Source organism: Anser cygnoides, chromosome 3, assembly GCF_040182565.1.
Source record: "Anser cygnoides isolate HZ-2024a breed goose chromosome 3, Taihu_goose_T2T_genome, whole genome shotgun sequence".
Lineage (NCBI taxonomy): Eukaryota > Metazoa > Chordata > Aves > Anseriformes > Anatidae > Anser > Anser cygnoides.
Genome location: NC_089875.1, coordinates 47,111,781 through 47,129,386, shown reverse-complemented (window position 1 = coordinate 47,129,386; position 17,606 = coordinate 47,111,781). Strand labels below are relative to the sequence as shown.

The window sequence follows — 17,606 nt, the reverse complement described above, 5'->3', positions numbered from 1 at the left end:
AAAAATAATTTTAAAATCTTTAGAATACAAATATTGCTACATACTGAGTGCCTACCTAATTATTTGAATCAGAGTTGAGATTGTTTTGGTGTCCACTTTGGAGTAAAAAAATGTGGGGGAGGACCTCACACACAAAATTTCCCTGAACTATATGAGTTGCACCATCCCACTACAGCAGCACTTTTTGTATCATCAAGAAGAGAGGTGAGATCACTCCCACAACAAAGTGCTGATTCATTAAACACTTGAGATGACCGTGGCCAGCACACACATGTGTCACACTTCAGCAGGATTAGAGCTGGTGCTCAATCTAAGGCAAGGAAAGTTCTGACACCAATTTTAATTACCAGCTAACATTGTGTAATTACCAGCTACATTGTTTCATAGCTAGGAACCCATCACACTTCCTCATTAGCATCTCAATGGATATTGACCCTGAATTCATTTTTGGTTCTCTGAGACTAAGGTTTTTGAGAAACAGGATGTGTCAGCCTTCAGCCATCAAGAATTCTCTAGGTGTTTTAACACAGGTTGTCACTCACTGTAGGTCGTCAGCATCTTCACAATAGCTGCAGAAAGTACAAAGTCAATAGTAGAATAACCCTTCACCTCCACAAAGATTTTTTTTACATAACTCCATACAAAATGGAGCATAAACTGAGTTCAATATTCATCCCAGAACAAGTTGCAGTTTAGCTTTAAAAAAACAGACACTGCAGATGAATCCCCCAAAATATCAAAGAAAAAAGTGATTTAAGATCAAAGTTATTACATTTTTATGAATTTCATATGTAAGTCATGGAGATCCAAAAACCCCTTCAACACAAGAATTCAACAACTTACATTGCCTTCATAGTATATTCTTAAGGAAACAAAGATGAGAAGGAGAACAGTGCCCGTAAGTTGCCTCTCTTTAATATGTCACGAGTGTAATTTTGTAACGATGTATGCAAGGTCATCTTTTCTCAGTAATCAGATGAGGACCTGCATTTAAGCTCACTCAGTATCTACATTTAGATAAAGAATCACATGATCCCTGAAAGGCTTGTACGGATCTCTGTTTCAGATCAGCATGCAGCATAAAATCTGGACTCACAGTTAAAGTCATTCACTGACTAGCAGTCCTGGTGAACAAGTTGAAAATAAGCCATAAATGCAGCCTTTTTTGCAACATAAGTCAACAGGAGACCAGGACTGCACTGGATAAAAAACATTACCAGCAGGTCATGGGGGATGATCCTTCTCTTCTACTCAGGGCTAGTGAGACATCTTCAGAGCTCTATCCACTTCTGGGCTCTCCAGTCCATGAGATACTAGAGCAAGCCCAAGGCGGACCACCACAAAAGTGGTGAGAAATGAGAGCATCTGACAAAATGGGGGGACTGAGAAAACTGGGGTTGTTTCACACAGCTGTTTCACTATGGACATCATCATCATGGTAGTAGCACTAGAACAATGAACATCAAGTTTTCACTGCTATGGGGAGGTTTATGCTTTCCTCAGTATGATCACAACACGTGTTTCTTCAGCTAAGAAATACTGCCATCACTTCTATGTGTAACTTAAAAAAAACTTCAGTGTCATTAGAGTTTGGTCCTTCATTAAGATTTAATAAATTCATCTCCCCTGTGGTCAGGAGCAGAGAGCCTTGCACTGCATGTTCTCCATGAGACAGCACTAGACACCCATCTTTGCTCCGATTTTATTGTTCACACTTGCATGACAGTATACAGTGTCAGCAGAAAGTTGTGTGTTTTTGGAAATTCAGCCCAGGAGATGACAGTAAATCCAGGTCCTGACATTTTCAGTTTTGCCCTACAGATTTCATAGGGCAAAATCTAGGGGTTTTACACAGTTCTGTTTCTGGTTGGCCATCAGTACTTCTCCTGCATCTCCCCTCTACTTTCCTGAAACTCCCCTACAAGCCTTCAGCTAGAGCATGCAAACCCCTTTGGAAGGGTCAAACAAGTTGAAGCAAAGGAATGCTAGCTTCAAATGCAGCAAATTCAGAGTGCTATGAGCTATCTTGCACATATGCTCACTGTCTTAGAAGGATGTGACAAAGAACATTGCTGCCAACTGCAACTTCAGGAAAGAATTTAGATAGAATATAAATGCCTAACTTGGACCTAGACCAGACCACAAAGCACAGTGCCTTTAAGTACGCATTTGTGCCTCTAATATGTGGTCAAGCTTATTATATATATAAATATTTCTCTTTGACCAGTTTGTCACAAAGAATCACTTTATGGAAAAGCTGGATCCCACAAATCTAAACAAAGACTGCTCCACAAGTTAAAGATTCCTTCTCAAGGAAATCCCCAGTCAACTTGCTTGCCTTTGTGACAGGACAAGCAGTTCATGGTTTTAGGAGGGCCTACTAGGGAAACACCTTGATGAGATCAACCCTAAGTAGCCCAGATACACAACTCTAGAGCAGCCCTGTCACATGCTGCTCTGGAAATGAGATGTGCCTCAAACACTTGTTTCCAAAAATCCCATTAATCAGCTGTGCCCTCCAAGACACTTAAAGAACTTCTCCAACAGCAAGATCAGCCCTCAGAAGAATATGAAGTGCTCTTTCTGTAATTCATTTGCCACCATCTCATCTGTCTGTACCATACACTTGGTAAGAGAAACAGTAAGAAGCTTACATAGCCTAAAGCAAGCTCATGACAAACATCCTTTGAGCAAATGTCACCCATTGCATTACATGATTTCAATTCACCCCTTAAGTCATACTTCAATGTTTTACGGAAAAACTCTTTGAGATTGGGCACAGTCAGGATATCAGTAAGAGTCACCTCAGCTGCAGCCAGTGCTCTTCAAGAGCACTACAGTAAGATGCAAGCTTCATAGAAATAAAACAGTTACAGACTAAGCCAAAGTCTGACACTGACACAGACACAAAGTGACACTGCTGCTGTCTAACATGACAGCAGCAGAGGAAGGGCAGAAGAAAACAAAAACAACAGTTCCTTATTATATTTTCTGTAGAACCATATAACAAAACCACACTGAGTGAAGTTCAGTGAATAGCGAGGGCAATTCTACATTTCAGTCATATTTCACTGCCAAGGATTTGTTAGTAGTCACCATGTGCATGTTTTCCAATGCGTCATTACAGCAGGTTTTTCAGTCAGGCATAAGTACCTCACTCCCATCTGAAATACAGACCAAGCGACTGCTGAAGTGGGAGCAGACATACAAGAGCTAAACACAATTACAGATACCGAATAGCAAATTGTAGTACTTCGAGCAGTAAGCACATTAAAAAAAAAAATGAAACCTCAGTCCTGTGTTCTTCTAAGTAATCATTATGCACTTTTTTTCCTACCAAAGTTAAAACTTAAGAATCATAAGATGCATCCCTAATGAAAATTAACTAGGTTTAAATTCATTTGGAAATGAAGCAAAACTAATCCTCCTAAAACCCAAGAGCCCACTACCCAGAATTTTAATCCTCAGCAATATTCCAAAAAGATAATGTGATGGATGAGGCCACTTACCTGCACTTAGTTTCAGCCCCAAGCTTTTTGAAAATAATGTCCTTTTTAAAATGGAAAAAGTGGAGAAATTTACACTTTGAAGTTATATCTATTTCACAGAGCTCAAAACTGAGACTTTATTCCAGTTTCTAACATAATCAGGTTGAAACTTTTCCCTTAGCATAGCAGAAAGCAAAAATAACTTATCCTCTACCAAAACCCAAACATCACAAAGGTAAAATGTGAAATTCCAAGCAGTAAGATAAGATTGCTGGAAGATAGGAAACAGAAGCTTAGTGTTTTCAGAAGTGGCAATTCAGGGAAATGTATTTGTAATCTCCCTTCAACCCTGGAGAGATTTTCAGTCTCCTTCACTTTTTGAAATAAAGAAATTTCTAACCATCTTTCAAGCACCCTTTGTTTACTCTACTCAGACCAGCAGAAGTACCTTTTACTGACACCTGTAAAGTGTGTAAAAGCAGTAGCCAGTTTTATAGTCAAGTTTCGCCCTTGGCTCATCATAATATTGAACACTGATTTGTTCTCACCTGCTTTGTATCTTCTTATCACATTCTATTCAGCACTTAATATCTTTGAGGCAAGAACTGTTTTTCTGCAATTCTTTGTAGAGAAATAACTCAACAGTACAATGCTACAATAATGCAAATAACTCATGAAAAGGTTAACTTAATCTTGCACTGGAGGAAGTGCCAGCCTAATAGATGAGCAGGAATGAATTCAAAGTTTAATAGCATTTAGAGCTAATTAAGCAGGTACAATTCGCAATACAGAAGCAGTGTTATGACGATGGTTACTCTTCCTGAAGCCATTACACAATTTTCTCTGCAAGATAGATATAGATCTAGGGAAGTTGTGTGCCCTTTATAGGAAAGCCTGTAGAAAAACAATATCTGTAAAATAAAGTTCTCTAGCCTCCAGTTAGATGACTATGACCAAAAACATGTTGGTTCTTGCATCTTCAGGGTTTGAAGCATGCAGATAAGAGACAGAGACCTTTTATTTCCATGAAGGCAAGAAGATGATATAATCATTTACTAATATTTGGGAGACAAAGACTTACGTCTTTTACAGGTTCTTCATCCAGGGCAGTATCTTCCACCACAGGCTAGTGAAGAGAAAAAAAGAAAGGAAAAACATCTTTTAAATATACATTATTGCATATATAATGTTGCGTTATTGCATAGGTACAGCCCTAAGCCAAGATTTAGTGCAAAATGTAGTCAGTTTACATTTAGTCTGTTAAATCACTCCAAATTTGTACCACCACACCAGGCATGTTCAATTATTCACGCTTAACACTGACAACCTTTGAATCCAAGAGGATCTGCTTTCTCTCAGAGAGATATGTAAGCTATGATAAAACTGCGTACTATTTGCTGAGTCTGCACATGACTTATTCAGGTGTTAGCAACTTTAAAAGATACATATATTTACTTAGAGCACATAGAAGAACACTGGCACTAAAATTGCTGATGAATTATCAAAGCTGAGTTTGTCATAGAAATACACAAGAATGAATGAAGAATTAAACTAGATTATTCATTAATAAGCTACACTGGAGAACAAGAACAGTATTTCTTGCTAATGAGAAGAGAGAATATATATGCTTGGAAGAGATTTTCCAAACACTCAAATTCCATGTGAATATTAACACTTAACTTTTCATGCTCAGCTCAAGTCTAAGTGATGAACCCTTTAGGAAACAGGTAGAAAGATTACTTAGAGCTTGAGAATGCACCTCTTCCTTGGGAAAACATCCAAGGCTGTAACTCGCTACGCAATCCATACAGCTTGAGAGGGATCAATAGCTTTGAGTAAGCACAAAGAAATTCCAGAGCCAGCAAATATCACAGTGTTCTTGCTTACTTCTCAGACAATTAATGACCTCCTGAGTCAACAGGTAAAAGAAACAGGACTTTGTTCCAATCTTCCCTTGCAAAACATAATACAGAATACGCCGTCAACGCATTTCTCCTTATGAAACAATTGATTTACTATAAATGTTGTCTTTAATATCTGCAAGTCATTCACCTGAGTCATGCACAGGCACTCTTAAATGCATCTGTTTTAAAAGGTTTTCTGGCATCAAGAGAGGAATGAGAAGCAGGTCCATATGTATAAGAGAGAGGAACTGTCTCCCTCCTTGCCTACCAACTGTGAAAAGCTTCCGTGAAAAAGAACAACTTGCAGACAGTCATGAAAACATTTTATCCCACACAGACTCAGAGCCCATGACAGCTCCCTAGAAGGGGTTCAATCACAAATGTTTAAGCTGCAGCCAACTCAGTGAAGAGTCAATGCCATCACCGATGGAAAAGATGACTGGTCTTCATGGACAATAGCCCATGAGAGATTAAATTAATTTCTACGCACCTTAACTAGATTTGAGCAAAGGATCCTTTAGGAATTCTATCCACAGCATAACTTAAGAGAGTTATAAACTCTAGCATCTATTTAATGTGCTTAAAAGATACCAATAAATTCAAGAGACTAAGTGGTGCTTTATCTGTTGTTCTTATCTAAGCCACAAAAAGTTTATGCCTGTAATTCCCTAATGTCTGTAAACTTTTTATAGCTGAAATCTCATCAGGACTGATTATCTCAACATAGCTCATAACTACAGTGTTCCTGAAAGCAGGAAACACTAAACAAAAAACATCTGATTAACTAGCTTTCTAAAGGGTCAGTTACTCTTGGTAAGGAGACCCACATAGTCTCCTCCCTTTAACTGGGAGAAGGACCTAGATGTTCCCTGACCAAGGGAGGTGAAAATGGAAAGCTGTTGTCTCAAGCAACAGTCACTGGGCATTAGTGCAGAGCTGAGAGCTCAGCCTATGATCCAGGGGTGTTCTTCCCAGGGGCTGATGCAAATAAAGCAATCTAGGCAATGGTTGCAGTGTTTTCTGTCTAGGGCATAAAGAAAAATGCTGGAGGAACACACATAAAGATTAGTTTTAGGAGGAAGGAAGAAAGCAAATGAGCACATGGACTCTGAATACTGTGGTTAACGGAGAGGCAGACTTGGTTTTGAGAAAGAAGAGCACAATTTCTGATGTCCAGCAGAAAACTGTTCACAGCGAATACAGTTATATACATCTCCTGATCGAGAACATAGCTCAACAAGGTGCCAGCTGACTACTTTGAATCAGGAAAAATATGCGTTACCCAAATCTTGTCTGTTAGCACTCAGACTTCTTGCACAGCACAAACTGGAGTAAGAGGCCGTGCTCATTCAAGGAGTGAACTACAGAGTGCAAATCTCTCTGAGCCCCCAAACTAGCTCTGAACCTAAGGACTCCACAACAAGCTGCACCGGTATTACACACTATAGTATCACTGCAACTGTACTGCTCAGGTATTTAAGCTAGCACTTCATACAAAAACCTTCTGCAGATTTCAGCAACTCAGCTTTTGAGACAAGTGCTGTACCTTCCCTGTAGCCTGGAAGTTTAATTCACCTCTCCCTCCCAACACCCCTACCAAAATCCATTTCAGAACTCTGGCCAAAGAGCTTGGGAAGTCTGCAAGAGTAAATGAAACTCAGTGGTACAAGACAAAACACACACACACACACACACCTCTCCCAAGTTTTACTGGTCCATTTACATCACCTGATACAGCCATGTACCCTGTGCTAGAAGCAGTTGACTAAGAACACATCACTTTTATTGCACTACAAAAGAGCAACAGAAAAGCTGAGGAACCAGCTGTGCCTGTTACTGCACAAAACCATGATACCTTCCTTCCTAGATACAAGTAAGAGTCCTAAAGCACAGGTAGAGAAGCCACTACAAGACAAATCGTGAGCATGTGTACCACAGCAGCCAGGCAGCTATCACACCATTATATGCTTCCAGCACGACCCTGGAAGCACAGCCTGGTGCTTCGAGTGGATGGCTGAGGGTCTGACTTCCCCCGAGGTTGTGCCGATGCCAACCCAGACGCGAGGATGCTCGGAACCCAAAACAGACGCAAGGACCCCAGACTCACCCCGGCCTCAAGTCAGAGGCCACACAGGCTGCCCTTTCACCACGAAGCGAGCCCCCCACTGTTTCCCACCCCAGCACAGGCGGGCAGCTGCCCTCACACCGTGCCCATCACCGCACCTCGGGGCTGCCCTGATGCCCCCCTGGTCCCCTCCGGCTTTGGGGCACCAAAGAGGTTTCCGAGCCGGGAGCGGAGGGGCTGCAAGATACTCGGAAAGGAGGGTGGGGGTCCCCGCAGCCCCCCCGCTCACCTCTGTCTCCATGGGCTCCACCTCGATGCCTTTCCATAGCTCCAGCAAGTGGGCGATCGGCATGCTGGGCGATGCCTGCCGCTAGCCGGGAGGGGGGAAAAATAAAATAAAATAAAATAGAAAAAGCCGGAGGAGAGCGCAGCGGGAGGAGAGGATGGGGACAGTGCGAGGCGGCGCCGGGACCCTCCGGACGCTCGGAAGGAGGCTCGGAGCCCACCCAGCCCCGGGGAGCCCGGGGGAGCCCCGCTGCGCTCCGCTCCGCTCCCCGCCGGTGCCGGGGATGCTGAGGATGCCGAGGATGCTGCGGCGCTGCTATGGAGACACAGAGCGCCCGCCCCCGGGCCGGGCTGGGCCGGGCCCCCCAGCACCGGGCGGCCCCTCCGAGGGGCGGGGGGTAATTTAGGGTCAGCCCCGGGGGGGGGTCTGCCCACCCCTCGGCTCAGTGCCAGGGAGCGCTGCTGGCAGAGGGGCACGTGAAGTTTACCCGGCCCCACGTTCCGGTGTTAAAACACGTAAGCCAGGAGATAATGCTTGTTTTCCCTTACTACGCTGCCTGTAGTAAGCCTCTTCCTCTCCTCCTCCAGCTCCCGCAGCCTATTGCAAGCTTACTACAACTGCCATGACACATCGCGCCAGCGGCAGGCACCACGGTCCCTGCAGGTGCTCGGCCAAATCCAGGGTGACACGGGCAGGTTACCTTCTTCTGGCAACTTAATTGTCATCTTATGAAAGGCACGCTGCTGCTAAATAAGGCACTGTTCAAAGAACCGTTTCAGAGCAAATACTGTGCAAAGTGCGTTTCTCTTCTGCTCCACACTCAAAAAGCCACGGTTTATTTCCATAGCAGCAGTGCTCTTCACTACGATTTGCACAGAGGAAGGGTCAAGCAGTGTTCTTCCCTGGATGCCATTTCAGCTCCCTGTGATGCTGTTCAACAGTAAGCTGCTGAACCCAAAATACTACACAGGGTTACAGGAGAATCAACACCTCACTGACCGCAATAACAGAAGAGGCACATCAAACAGGGCCATGAAGAGAGCTGTGTATTCAGATGCTCCAGAACTGCAAGAACTCAGTCTTTTAATTCTCCAGTGAAATACGAACACTTTTCCCGGCATCTACCAACTTTGAACTAACAATTTGTAACACCAATTATGCAGCTTCATCTGCTTTACAGATTGAGCAATTAGATACCTACATTACCACTTCTAAAAAAAAAAAGTGTAGGTGCAGTCAGTCACATCGTAGACCCATACCTGAAATCAGAAGCTGCAGTACCTGGCTGCTGCACAGCCCCTGTCTCTCGTGCTCTGCCCATGCTTCTCTTCCAGCAGCATGGGTCAGATGGGGGACGCATTTACTACTTGGAATCTGATGCACAGGTGCCCCTGAACTGCCTCCTGGTGCCCAACCTATGAGATCAGAGCCAAAAATCAAGTGAAAAATGCATTCAGAGCACAAACCCAGAGGCCTTCATTGATCAAATGGACACATTCCCAAAGACATACAGAGGTTGTACATGATATCACATCATCTTGATTTTTATAGAATCACAGAACGGTTTGGATTGGAAGGGACCTTAGAGACCACCCAGTTCCAAACCCCTGTCATGGGCAGGGACACCTCCCACCAGACCTGGTTGCTCAAAGCCCCATCCAGCCTGGCCTTGAACATGGATTCCTTCCAGAGACTGGGCATCCACATCTCTAGGCAATTTTTTCTGTGCCTCACGACCCTCACAGTCAAGAATTTCTTCCTTATATCTAACCTAAGTTTACCTTCTTTCAGCTTAACTCTTAACTCCTTGTCCTATCACTACAGGACCTGATAAACAGTCCCTCTCCAGCTTTCTTGTGGGATTCCTACAGGCTCTGGAAGGCCACTCTTCTCCAGGCCAAATAACCCCAGTTCCCTCAGCCTGTCTTCATAGGAGAGGTGCTCCAGCCCTCTGATCATCCTCACAGCCCTCCTCTGGACCACAGCTTTGTTTTTAAAAGCTTTATGTTTAGCTCTAACAAGATTAGATTTTAGTCTTTGGGACACAAAGCTCAGGTGCCACAGGCTGAGAGCGACAGTAAAATGTCCACAGCCAACATGGAACAGCTGAAATTGGACATGCCCAGATAGTCCTAGGGGAAGCCAATCAAGGAAACAAGCTGGGGATCGCTGACACCTGCATTCAAGTTACACAACAGGTGCAAGCACATCTAATATTTTAAAAAGTCTTTTCTAACAGATTAAATTGCATATCTCAAGACACCAATGTTTCCTTAAATATCTATTACTAAACCTTGGAGTAAGCTTTTTTTTTAAAAAAATATTTTCATGTTTGTTTGGACAGTCTGAACATGCATGAGGTAAAAACAAAGGGAAGACCAAATGAAGTCTTGCTATTCCTTTAGCATATATGTTTTTGTTTCAAGTGTGATGCATGTATCCTGGAGTAGTCTCACTGCACTCTTTCAGCACTGGAAGTTGAATTGGACCTAAATCAAGTATTCAAGTTTAATAAACTAACCAAAATATATATTTCATATTCCACCCCTTAACACACGTGAAAATAAAAGAAATCTGTCTTCAGTTAAGAAATTCAGATAATGCAATTTTCACTCATTTCTTTCTCTTTTGCTGCCTTTACAAACCACAGTAACCCCACTGAAGTCTATGGCATATTTTTTACTAGAAGTTTTGCAAGAACAGAGCCTCCTTCACTAACAAGGATACCATTTTTCTTCTTAATGATATAAGTATCGTGCTAGGATCTTTATTCGTAAGGAAAAGCATCTTTGCATGTTCACAGCCTCAAATTCCTAAATATTTGGCAAATTAAGTTCATAATAGAAATGGATATATTTGATCTACTTAAGAATCTGAAATAGAGGTTAATCATGTAGCACTAGAAATAACTGCGTCACTGCAAAGCGATCAGTAACATTTACAGTAACATCTAATGGACAGCCAGGACCGATGTTCTTTTGGATGAACAGAGTAGCCAAAAAAAAAATCATGCTTCCCTACCCAGATCCCTGGGGTCTACTTACAAAGATACTGGGTCAAAAAAGGGACTGAATTTTACAAAATCAGGAACACTCCTCTTCCAAAAATATCACATATGGGTTGGGATAAACAAGTAGAAGGAGGGGATGGCATAGGTGGAATATTGCAGAGGCAAAAGATATGAAAGGGAGGAGATGAAAGTCCAAAGCAATTTGTCTCCAAGGACACACAATAATTCTGGTCAGAGCAAGGAGTCATGGCTAGAAATAGTTATTTTTTATTATTTTATTTTAACCTCCACACACACACACACACCCCAGAGAGGTTAGTTAACCACAGTCACAGTTCAGTAGCAGAAGTAATAACTGCAGATATGCTAACTAGGTCAAGAATTGCACAAAGATTACTTAGCTTGTTTCAAGAGTATAAAAGCATTTTTATCTCCTGTGTAAGAGAGCACTGGACTACTTACATGGTGGTTTTTAATCTATTTTTACCTGTCTCCTGAGTACTAGCTAATGGCTGCTGCCAGATGCAGAGTGGGGGGATTAGATACATCAATATCCTGCGGTGTTATGGTAACTCCTACACAGGCAGGAGATGCACAAGTGCGTAAGAAAATTTCTGCAGTGTTATCTATAAATTGTATCAAAACACTTGACACTAATAATTTATACCTCCACTGCTTTCTGAAGATGAAGAGTACTATTTCCCATTTGAAACACGGAAGGGAAGAGATGCAGACAAGTATTACTTTCTGTTGGTAGCTTAACATCTTTCTAGGCTCTTGAAACCACACACATGCACAACTCATTTTCACTCAAAACGTGAACTAGACAGCCTGGCTGAAAGCATCATCTGAACACAGAGCAAGGCTGGAACGGACTAGTGAAACCAACGGAAATCCTCCCTGCTTCAAAGGCGTTCCCACGTCCTGCTCCACATTTAAATATCCATTCCTGCTTGCCACAGCATGAATATCACCTATCGTTATGCAAGCCACACTGACACCAGCAGCATCTGCCCAACTTTTCAAAATGTTTTCTGTCAGCCCTCCGGCCAAGCCAAGCCTCCTTTGCTGCACACAGCTTTCTGCAGCAAAGTTGACACTCACCCAGTCTGTTCAGTGCCATGCCAGCAAAGCTTCAGCTCCACATTCAGCACCTCCCAGGTGTACAACAGCCACAGGGAACATTTGCTTAGAGGAAGGGTTACTGTGAGTGCTAGCACTGAGAAGAGGTCAGTTCTCCCAGGTATCAATATCACTGGACCATTTTTTTTTTGGGGGGGTGGGGGGGGAATAACACAGCAATAACAACAGCAACGAAAACCCATGTCAGATTGCTAGGGGCAAAAAAAAAAAAACAGCCCCTTCCCTTGTCCACTTCAGCTACTTCACTAGAGAACATCCAGCCACATTTAGGTGCACCTCCTGTCTCATGTCATTTTGGCTGCCTTAAGGCTCCCAGATAGTCTTGAACGCTCAACTTTGAGATGCCCAAACATTGATAATTACTGTAATCGCTCAAGCAAACAGACTGCACACTGAAATGTGTGAAGTTTCCCCAAAGGATACCTAGCATTTAGGAGGAAGCCACACAGGAGCAGAGGAATTAGCAATATCTCCTGCAGATCACTTAAGATTCCTGAGGAATGAAAAGATTTTATTTGGTCCTTTCCAATGACTCCTGCCACATATGGCAGCCAAAAAGGATGAATCCCCCAAGTCAGGAAAAATTCTGCCTTGTGGCACATACACAGAGATTTCAAGTAAGAAGCCAACTTACTCTGCAGAATATTTTTACCTATGTGTTATGCACATGTATTGCCCTCTCCAAAATACAGGCACAGATTTGAGAGCAGCACAGGAAGACTAAGATGCACTTGAACACTTAGAAATACAGCAGTCAACAGCAAAAAACTGACATGAACTGGAGGAACAGAACACACAAGTTCATCAGAACATCATCTGATGGAGACCCATCAGTAAAGGTTCAGTCACACTGCAGTCACTGCACAGTTGCCTAAAGCAATGCATACAAAGACCATGCACGAGCAGAACCACAACAGCAAGTGGAGATGTCTGAGCACATCACATTAGACCAGCACAGCCCAGTGTGCACCCATCATTTGTGGGTCCATCAACAGCCTCTCTAGCTTACCATAAAATACAACCCTCTGGCAGGGGTGTAGAAAGGAAGACCATAATCCTGTATTATCTGTCTGTACATTACGGAAGGCAAATGGATGAAACTTGTTGTGTGTGACCAGTTTCCTATAGTCTATGCAAGTCACCTCTGTTCATATCCAGTTAGGCCTGTATTAGTGGGATGAAGTCCATCGGTGGGTGGATGGATAGATGTCAAATGCCAGAAGTAAGCTGGTAAAAGTAGGACAGTCTAAAAACTACACAGGAACCATGCATCACTATGGTGGATGAGAGTGTCAGTTGCCTATGCCTTTTTGTTTTTATACCAGAGTCATCAAAATGACTCTTCCTGATTGAAAGCAGGCAAACAAACAAGATCCCCCACACTACTTTTTTTTTTTCCCCGAGAGCAGATGTAGAAATGCTTTGAGCTCATTACTAAAGCAAGATGACTACAGTTCCTCAGCAGAAGCTGTCTTGATTCAGTGCTTCAACATTAACTGCTTCAGGTTCAGCACTTGAATGTTCACCATCACTTGTGTGGAGCACGCAGAGGAGCACATAATTACACACTGCTAAGTGAGCAAGGCACAGGGGAAAACATTGCTTACTCCAACATAAGGGGTGTCCCTCATGCTGATAAAGTAGTTACCTATTTAATTCTGAATTACACACCTGATCATTGCTGAGAAACCCAAAGTGAACTGATGGCAGGTAAAATAAGGCTTTCAACATCAAAGCGGTATGCATCTGTTCCCTGCAAAGCTCACAGCTAATCATTTGTGAAATAAAAGCCTTGTCCATCGTGTCTCCTGAAATATGAAATGCTAAACACCTACAAGGTCTACTTAATCACCGACCTTTGCAGTGCTCTGGCTTGACCACCTGTACTTGATCAGGAGGCCTAGACTGAACAGCAAAAGCAATGCTTAGAGAGTAACAGTGGTAATTGGGCTCCTTCAGTTTAAAGGGTGTGACACATTGGTGTTACTGACCAAGATCCTGTGCAGCACCACTGCCTTAGGTTAGGTACAGCGCAAGGACTGGCCTCAGTCTGGGTGCTTCCGGGCTTGAGAGCCAACACAGAAACCAGAACAGCACAAAGCAGCACCACAAAGGATCTGCCAAGCCAAGGTCAGCCTCAGCTGCCCACTCTACTTGAGTGCCACTTACACTAAGCCAGGTGGTGACTGTTTTCTCCAAGGTCAGTTAGGATATCTGCATCACACTTGCACTGGTGGGCCCACAGGGCAGGAAAGCCAGAGCTGATTTGCTGCCAGTTTACCCAACACCCAGCTCTTGTTAGCCTCCTTGCTGAGAGAAAAACAAGCCACTGGTAGAGCTGAGCTGCCAAGCACAGGACAGTCTTATCTGCCACCTCCTGTGCCTAATATGAGATTAAGGGACTCCTGCAGCAGAGATGCTGACTTTCGGAAGCTTTCAGTCAAGTGATCTCTTACACAGCAAGCCCCCATGCAGGCTTCTGGGATGTTCCCCATTGAAGCAGTACTTCTCATTACACTGAAAAAACACCAGTTAAACAGGAGGCTGTATTGGCAGTAGAGAAAATTTTCCTTCTTTAAGAGCCTACAGTAGGTTTTGTGACTTGATGTGTTCAGGTCACAAGCACAGAACAGACCATTTTCACCCAAATAGGTTGCATAAATCCTCAAGGAGCAGTTCAAAGTGCAGTTGGGCAGAGACTTGAGGGGCACATACAGTCACTATCACAGCAGTGACACCTCGGCTGATTGAAAGGGCTCCATCCAGCTGGCAGCACATGGCCCCTTTTGGAAGGGGACTGTAGGACAGCCCTGGCATTTTTCTCATGACAGAATGCTCAGGAACTGGGATTTTCCATGTAAACTTTCAGAATTCCCCACCCCAAAAAATATTCAGCACCAACCCCCTCCCAAAAAACCACCTGGAGTTGACATCTAAAACATTGCATTACAGAAAGAAAATTGGGTAAGTAGCCCAGGAGACATTGTGATAGCAATGAGATAGCAGAGAAAAAAAAAAATTGCCCGGGCATATATGTAGAGAAATATCTAGAGACTTGCAAGCAGTACTTCTCAAAAATAAAAGCCAACAAAGGTAATGTTTATGTGACACAGAAGATTACACACAAGCCATAGAAATCCACAAAGTAATTTCCCCAGTAACTCTGACACAGATATTTTAGTTGAATGAGGACAAGAGTCCCAGCTCGGGGCACACTTGCATTTAGAGTCTTCTAAAAGACTGCAAAAGAGATGCACTCCACTTAAACAGCATCAAGATAAAATAATAATCATAAATTAAAGCACTTCCAAAACAAATTCAATTTCAACATCAGGGAAAGCAGCAAAGCATCAGGCAAAGGGCATTATACATGATGCTAAGCAACGTTTAAATAGAGCATGCTATGTTCACCAGTTGCCCACTTCTCCTTCAGTGTGCTTGTCCAGGCAGATAAAACAAACTCCCTCTGCATTTAACAGAAGCATGAGCTTCTCATGCAGCTGCAGAGATATTTGCAGGAGCAGCAAAGTAGCAAAAAAAACAACCATTCTGAATATTTGTGTGGAGGCCTCGTGTCAGGGCAGGGCTCAGGACACCACTCCCTCAAGTTACTTCAAGACCTGCTCACACTGCTCAGCTCTCAGGCAGTAAATCGTGAGCTCACCCACACAGAAGAAGAGTAAACGCAGCACTGACGGGAGTCATTGTGGCTGGCTGAGGCTGTACAGATTCCCCTTCGAGGGATCTAATCTACAGGCAGGGAACTAATAGTCTGTTCAAAGTAAACAGCACCAACCAACCAGTATTACAGAAGCTTTGCTGCATCACGTGTCCTTAGCTCTGAAGGGGACTAGTACCTCTCAAACAGAAACAACAAAGAATGAAAAAAGCATGAAAAGGAAATAAATAGGAAATCAAGGATTTCTAACAATATATATATATGATTTCAGTGCCTTCAACCAATTCATGCTTCTGTCTTTTTGAATAGAACCTTAGCCTGAAAATGAAAATGTAGCTAATAGAATTATCCCCTCCCTTGCAGTACTGAATATAGCTTCTACCAATTCTCCTAAACACTGCAGGTGCTAAGGATCTGATTCTGGTAGGGGAAAAAATTACTCAGAACAGCTATTTTTGAGTTAATTTCTTCAGTGTTTTGAAGTTTAAACATGCAAAACACAGTAATAGTTTGTTTTTGCCCTTTTTTTTTCCTTTAAAGTGTGTCATGCTGTATATTTTGATTGCTTGTCCTACTGAATACCGCAGTTATTTTTCCAGACAACTGTAAGATCACTAAGGTACAGCCTTCAATACCTGAGCTCCAGAAATGAAGTACTTTACAGATGATAAGTGAAGGTTTTTTAGCCTGTAGTCCAGCCTGCATCTACTACCTGCACAATTCCAGGAAGATTTCCCCCCTCATCACTACTGCTGCTGTTCACACAGAGGAGACGTTACGTACAGCAAGCTATAGCCCAGAGCTAGATCCTGTCACGCTGCGAGAGCAAGTGGAAAAGCCAGACTGTGCAGCACAGCTGTGCATCTCCTCCACATCATTCATATTTCAGTTTTCAGAGAAAAAGAGAAAAGGCTAAAGAAACAGCTCAATGGGCAGGTTAAAACCATGCCACATAAGGGAAAAAGCCATTTGTTGCCTGTGTTGCCCACTAGTAGAGACACATATCTGCTGCAATATAGCTGACTATTTCTGCAATAGATACTACAGGCCAAACATGTGCTTCTCATAGCAAAGTAACCCAGAAGAGTTATATGTCTAAACTGGAACTAGCAGGACAGCTGTACACAAGGTTAAGGTGAGGTGCCCATGGGGGAGCTAGTCATGCCACACAAGCCAGACTCCCTCCCCAAACCACAGCAGCAGGATAACCCAGACAGAAGCAGCAAGCCTACTTGGGCAGGGCTGGTGCTTTCTAACATCCAGCTGGATTTTTAAGATTAATAAACCAGGTTGGTAGAACATACCTTCCTCCCACTCAGTGCCCTTCTCCCCATACCTCAGAAACAATAAGGAAATAGGGCTGCTCAAAGCCAGCTTCTCACCTTCACATGTCACAGCTCAGTAGTACAAAGTCTCCAAAAGCCCGTAGTGCTAGCACACTTCCGTACGCACCTCCCAGAAAAGGTTACTGCCCCCCATATGAAGCACTACCTCCACACACAGCAACATCATAGACTACAAAAGAAGACCCAGTCAGAGGAGTACTCAGCCTGCACTAATATACAGCTCCTTGTTAGCGTAGTGAGGGCCACCTGGGTGAAGACCACCCACCATCAGGCCTCCACCTGATTCTAGGTTCCAGTGGGAAAGACAAAGGATTAAGTCTTTAGTACCAAGAGTGCTTTCCAGGTGTTTCTGGGCTGGAGTTTTCCAGGATAAAAGTTTTGTGAGATGGCTGGAGTGGTTGCTTCTTTGCTATATCAGCAGCACTTTACTTCTTGTGGAGCTGCTTGCTGTTGGTCAGCCATGGGTCCTAGAGCATAAAATTTTAGTAACAGTGACTTATAGTGATGTTAGTCCTGTTGCTAACAGTAGTTATTGGAAGAAAGAGGATGTAATAGAAAAAAATCATATCTAGCAAAACGATCTGAGTTATTGATTTCTTATGTTTTCCTTTGTAATTTGTTATCTTGCTGTCTGAAGATGTTGAGAAGCTCTGGTAGAATTCACAAGCTTGTTCCAATTTTGTCT

At 43.1% G+C, this 17,606-nt stretch overlaps 1 protein-coding gene across 2 annotated transcripts in view; it reads right to left on the bottom strand.

Annotated features, from left to right (window-relative positions):
- Positions 1 to 17,112, bottom strand: part of RPS6KA2 (ribosomal protein S6 kinase A2) — a 298,921-nt gene extending 281,809 nt beyond the window's left edge. Inside the window, exons 1-2 of one of the 2 annotated variants that reach the window (XM_066994128.1) lie at positions 16,958 to 17,112; positions 4,570 to 4,614 (exon numbers count right to left, since the gene is read on the bottom strand). Coding sequence is in view for 1 of the 2 variants with exons in the window: in XM_048067792.2 (XP_047923749.2) it covers positions 4,570 to 4,614; positions 7,747 to 7,809 (108 nt within the window). In the remaining variant the exon portion in view is untranslated. Of the gene's footprint in view, positions 1 to 4,569; positions 4,615 to 7,746; positions 8,046 to 16,957 lie in introns of those variants that run through there. The other variant, XM_048067792.2, reaches the window with a different exon arrangement.
- Positions 17,113 to 17,606: the final 494 nt, after the last annotated feature.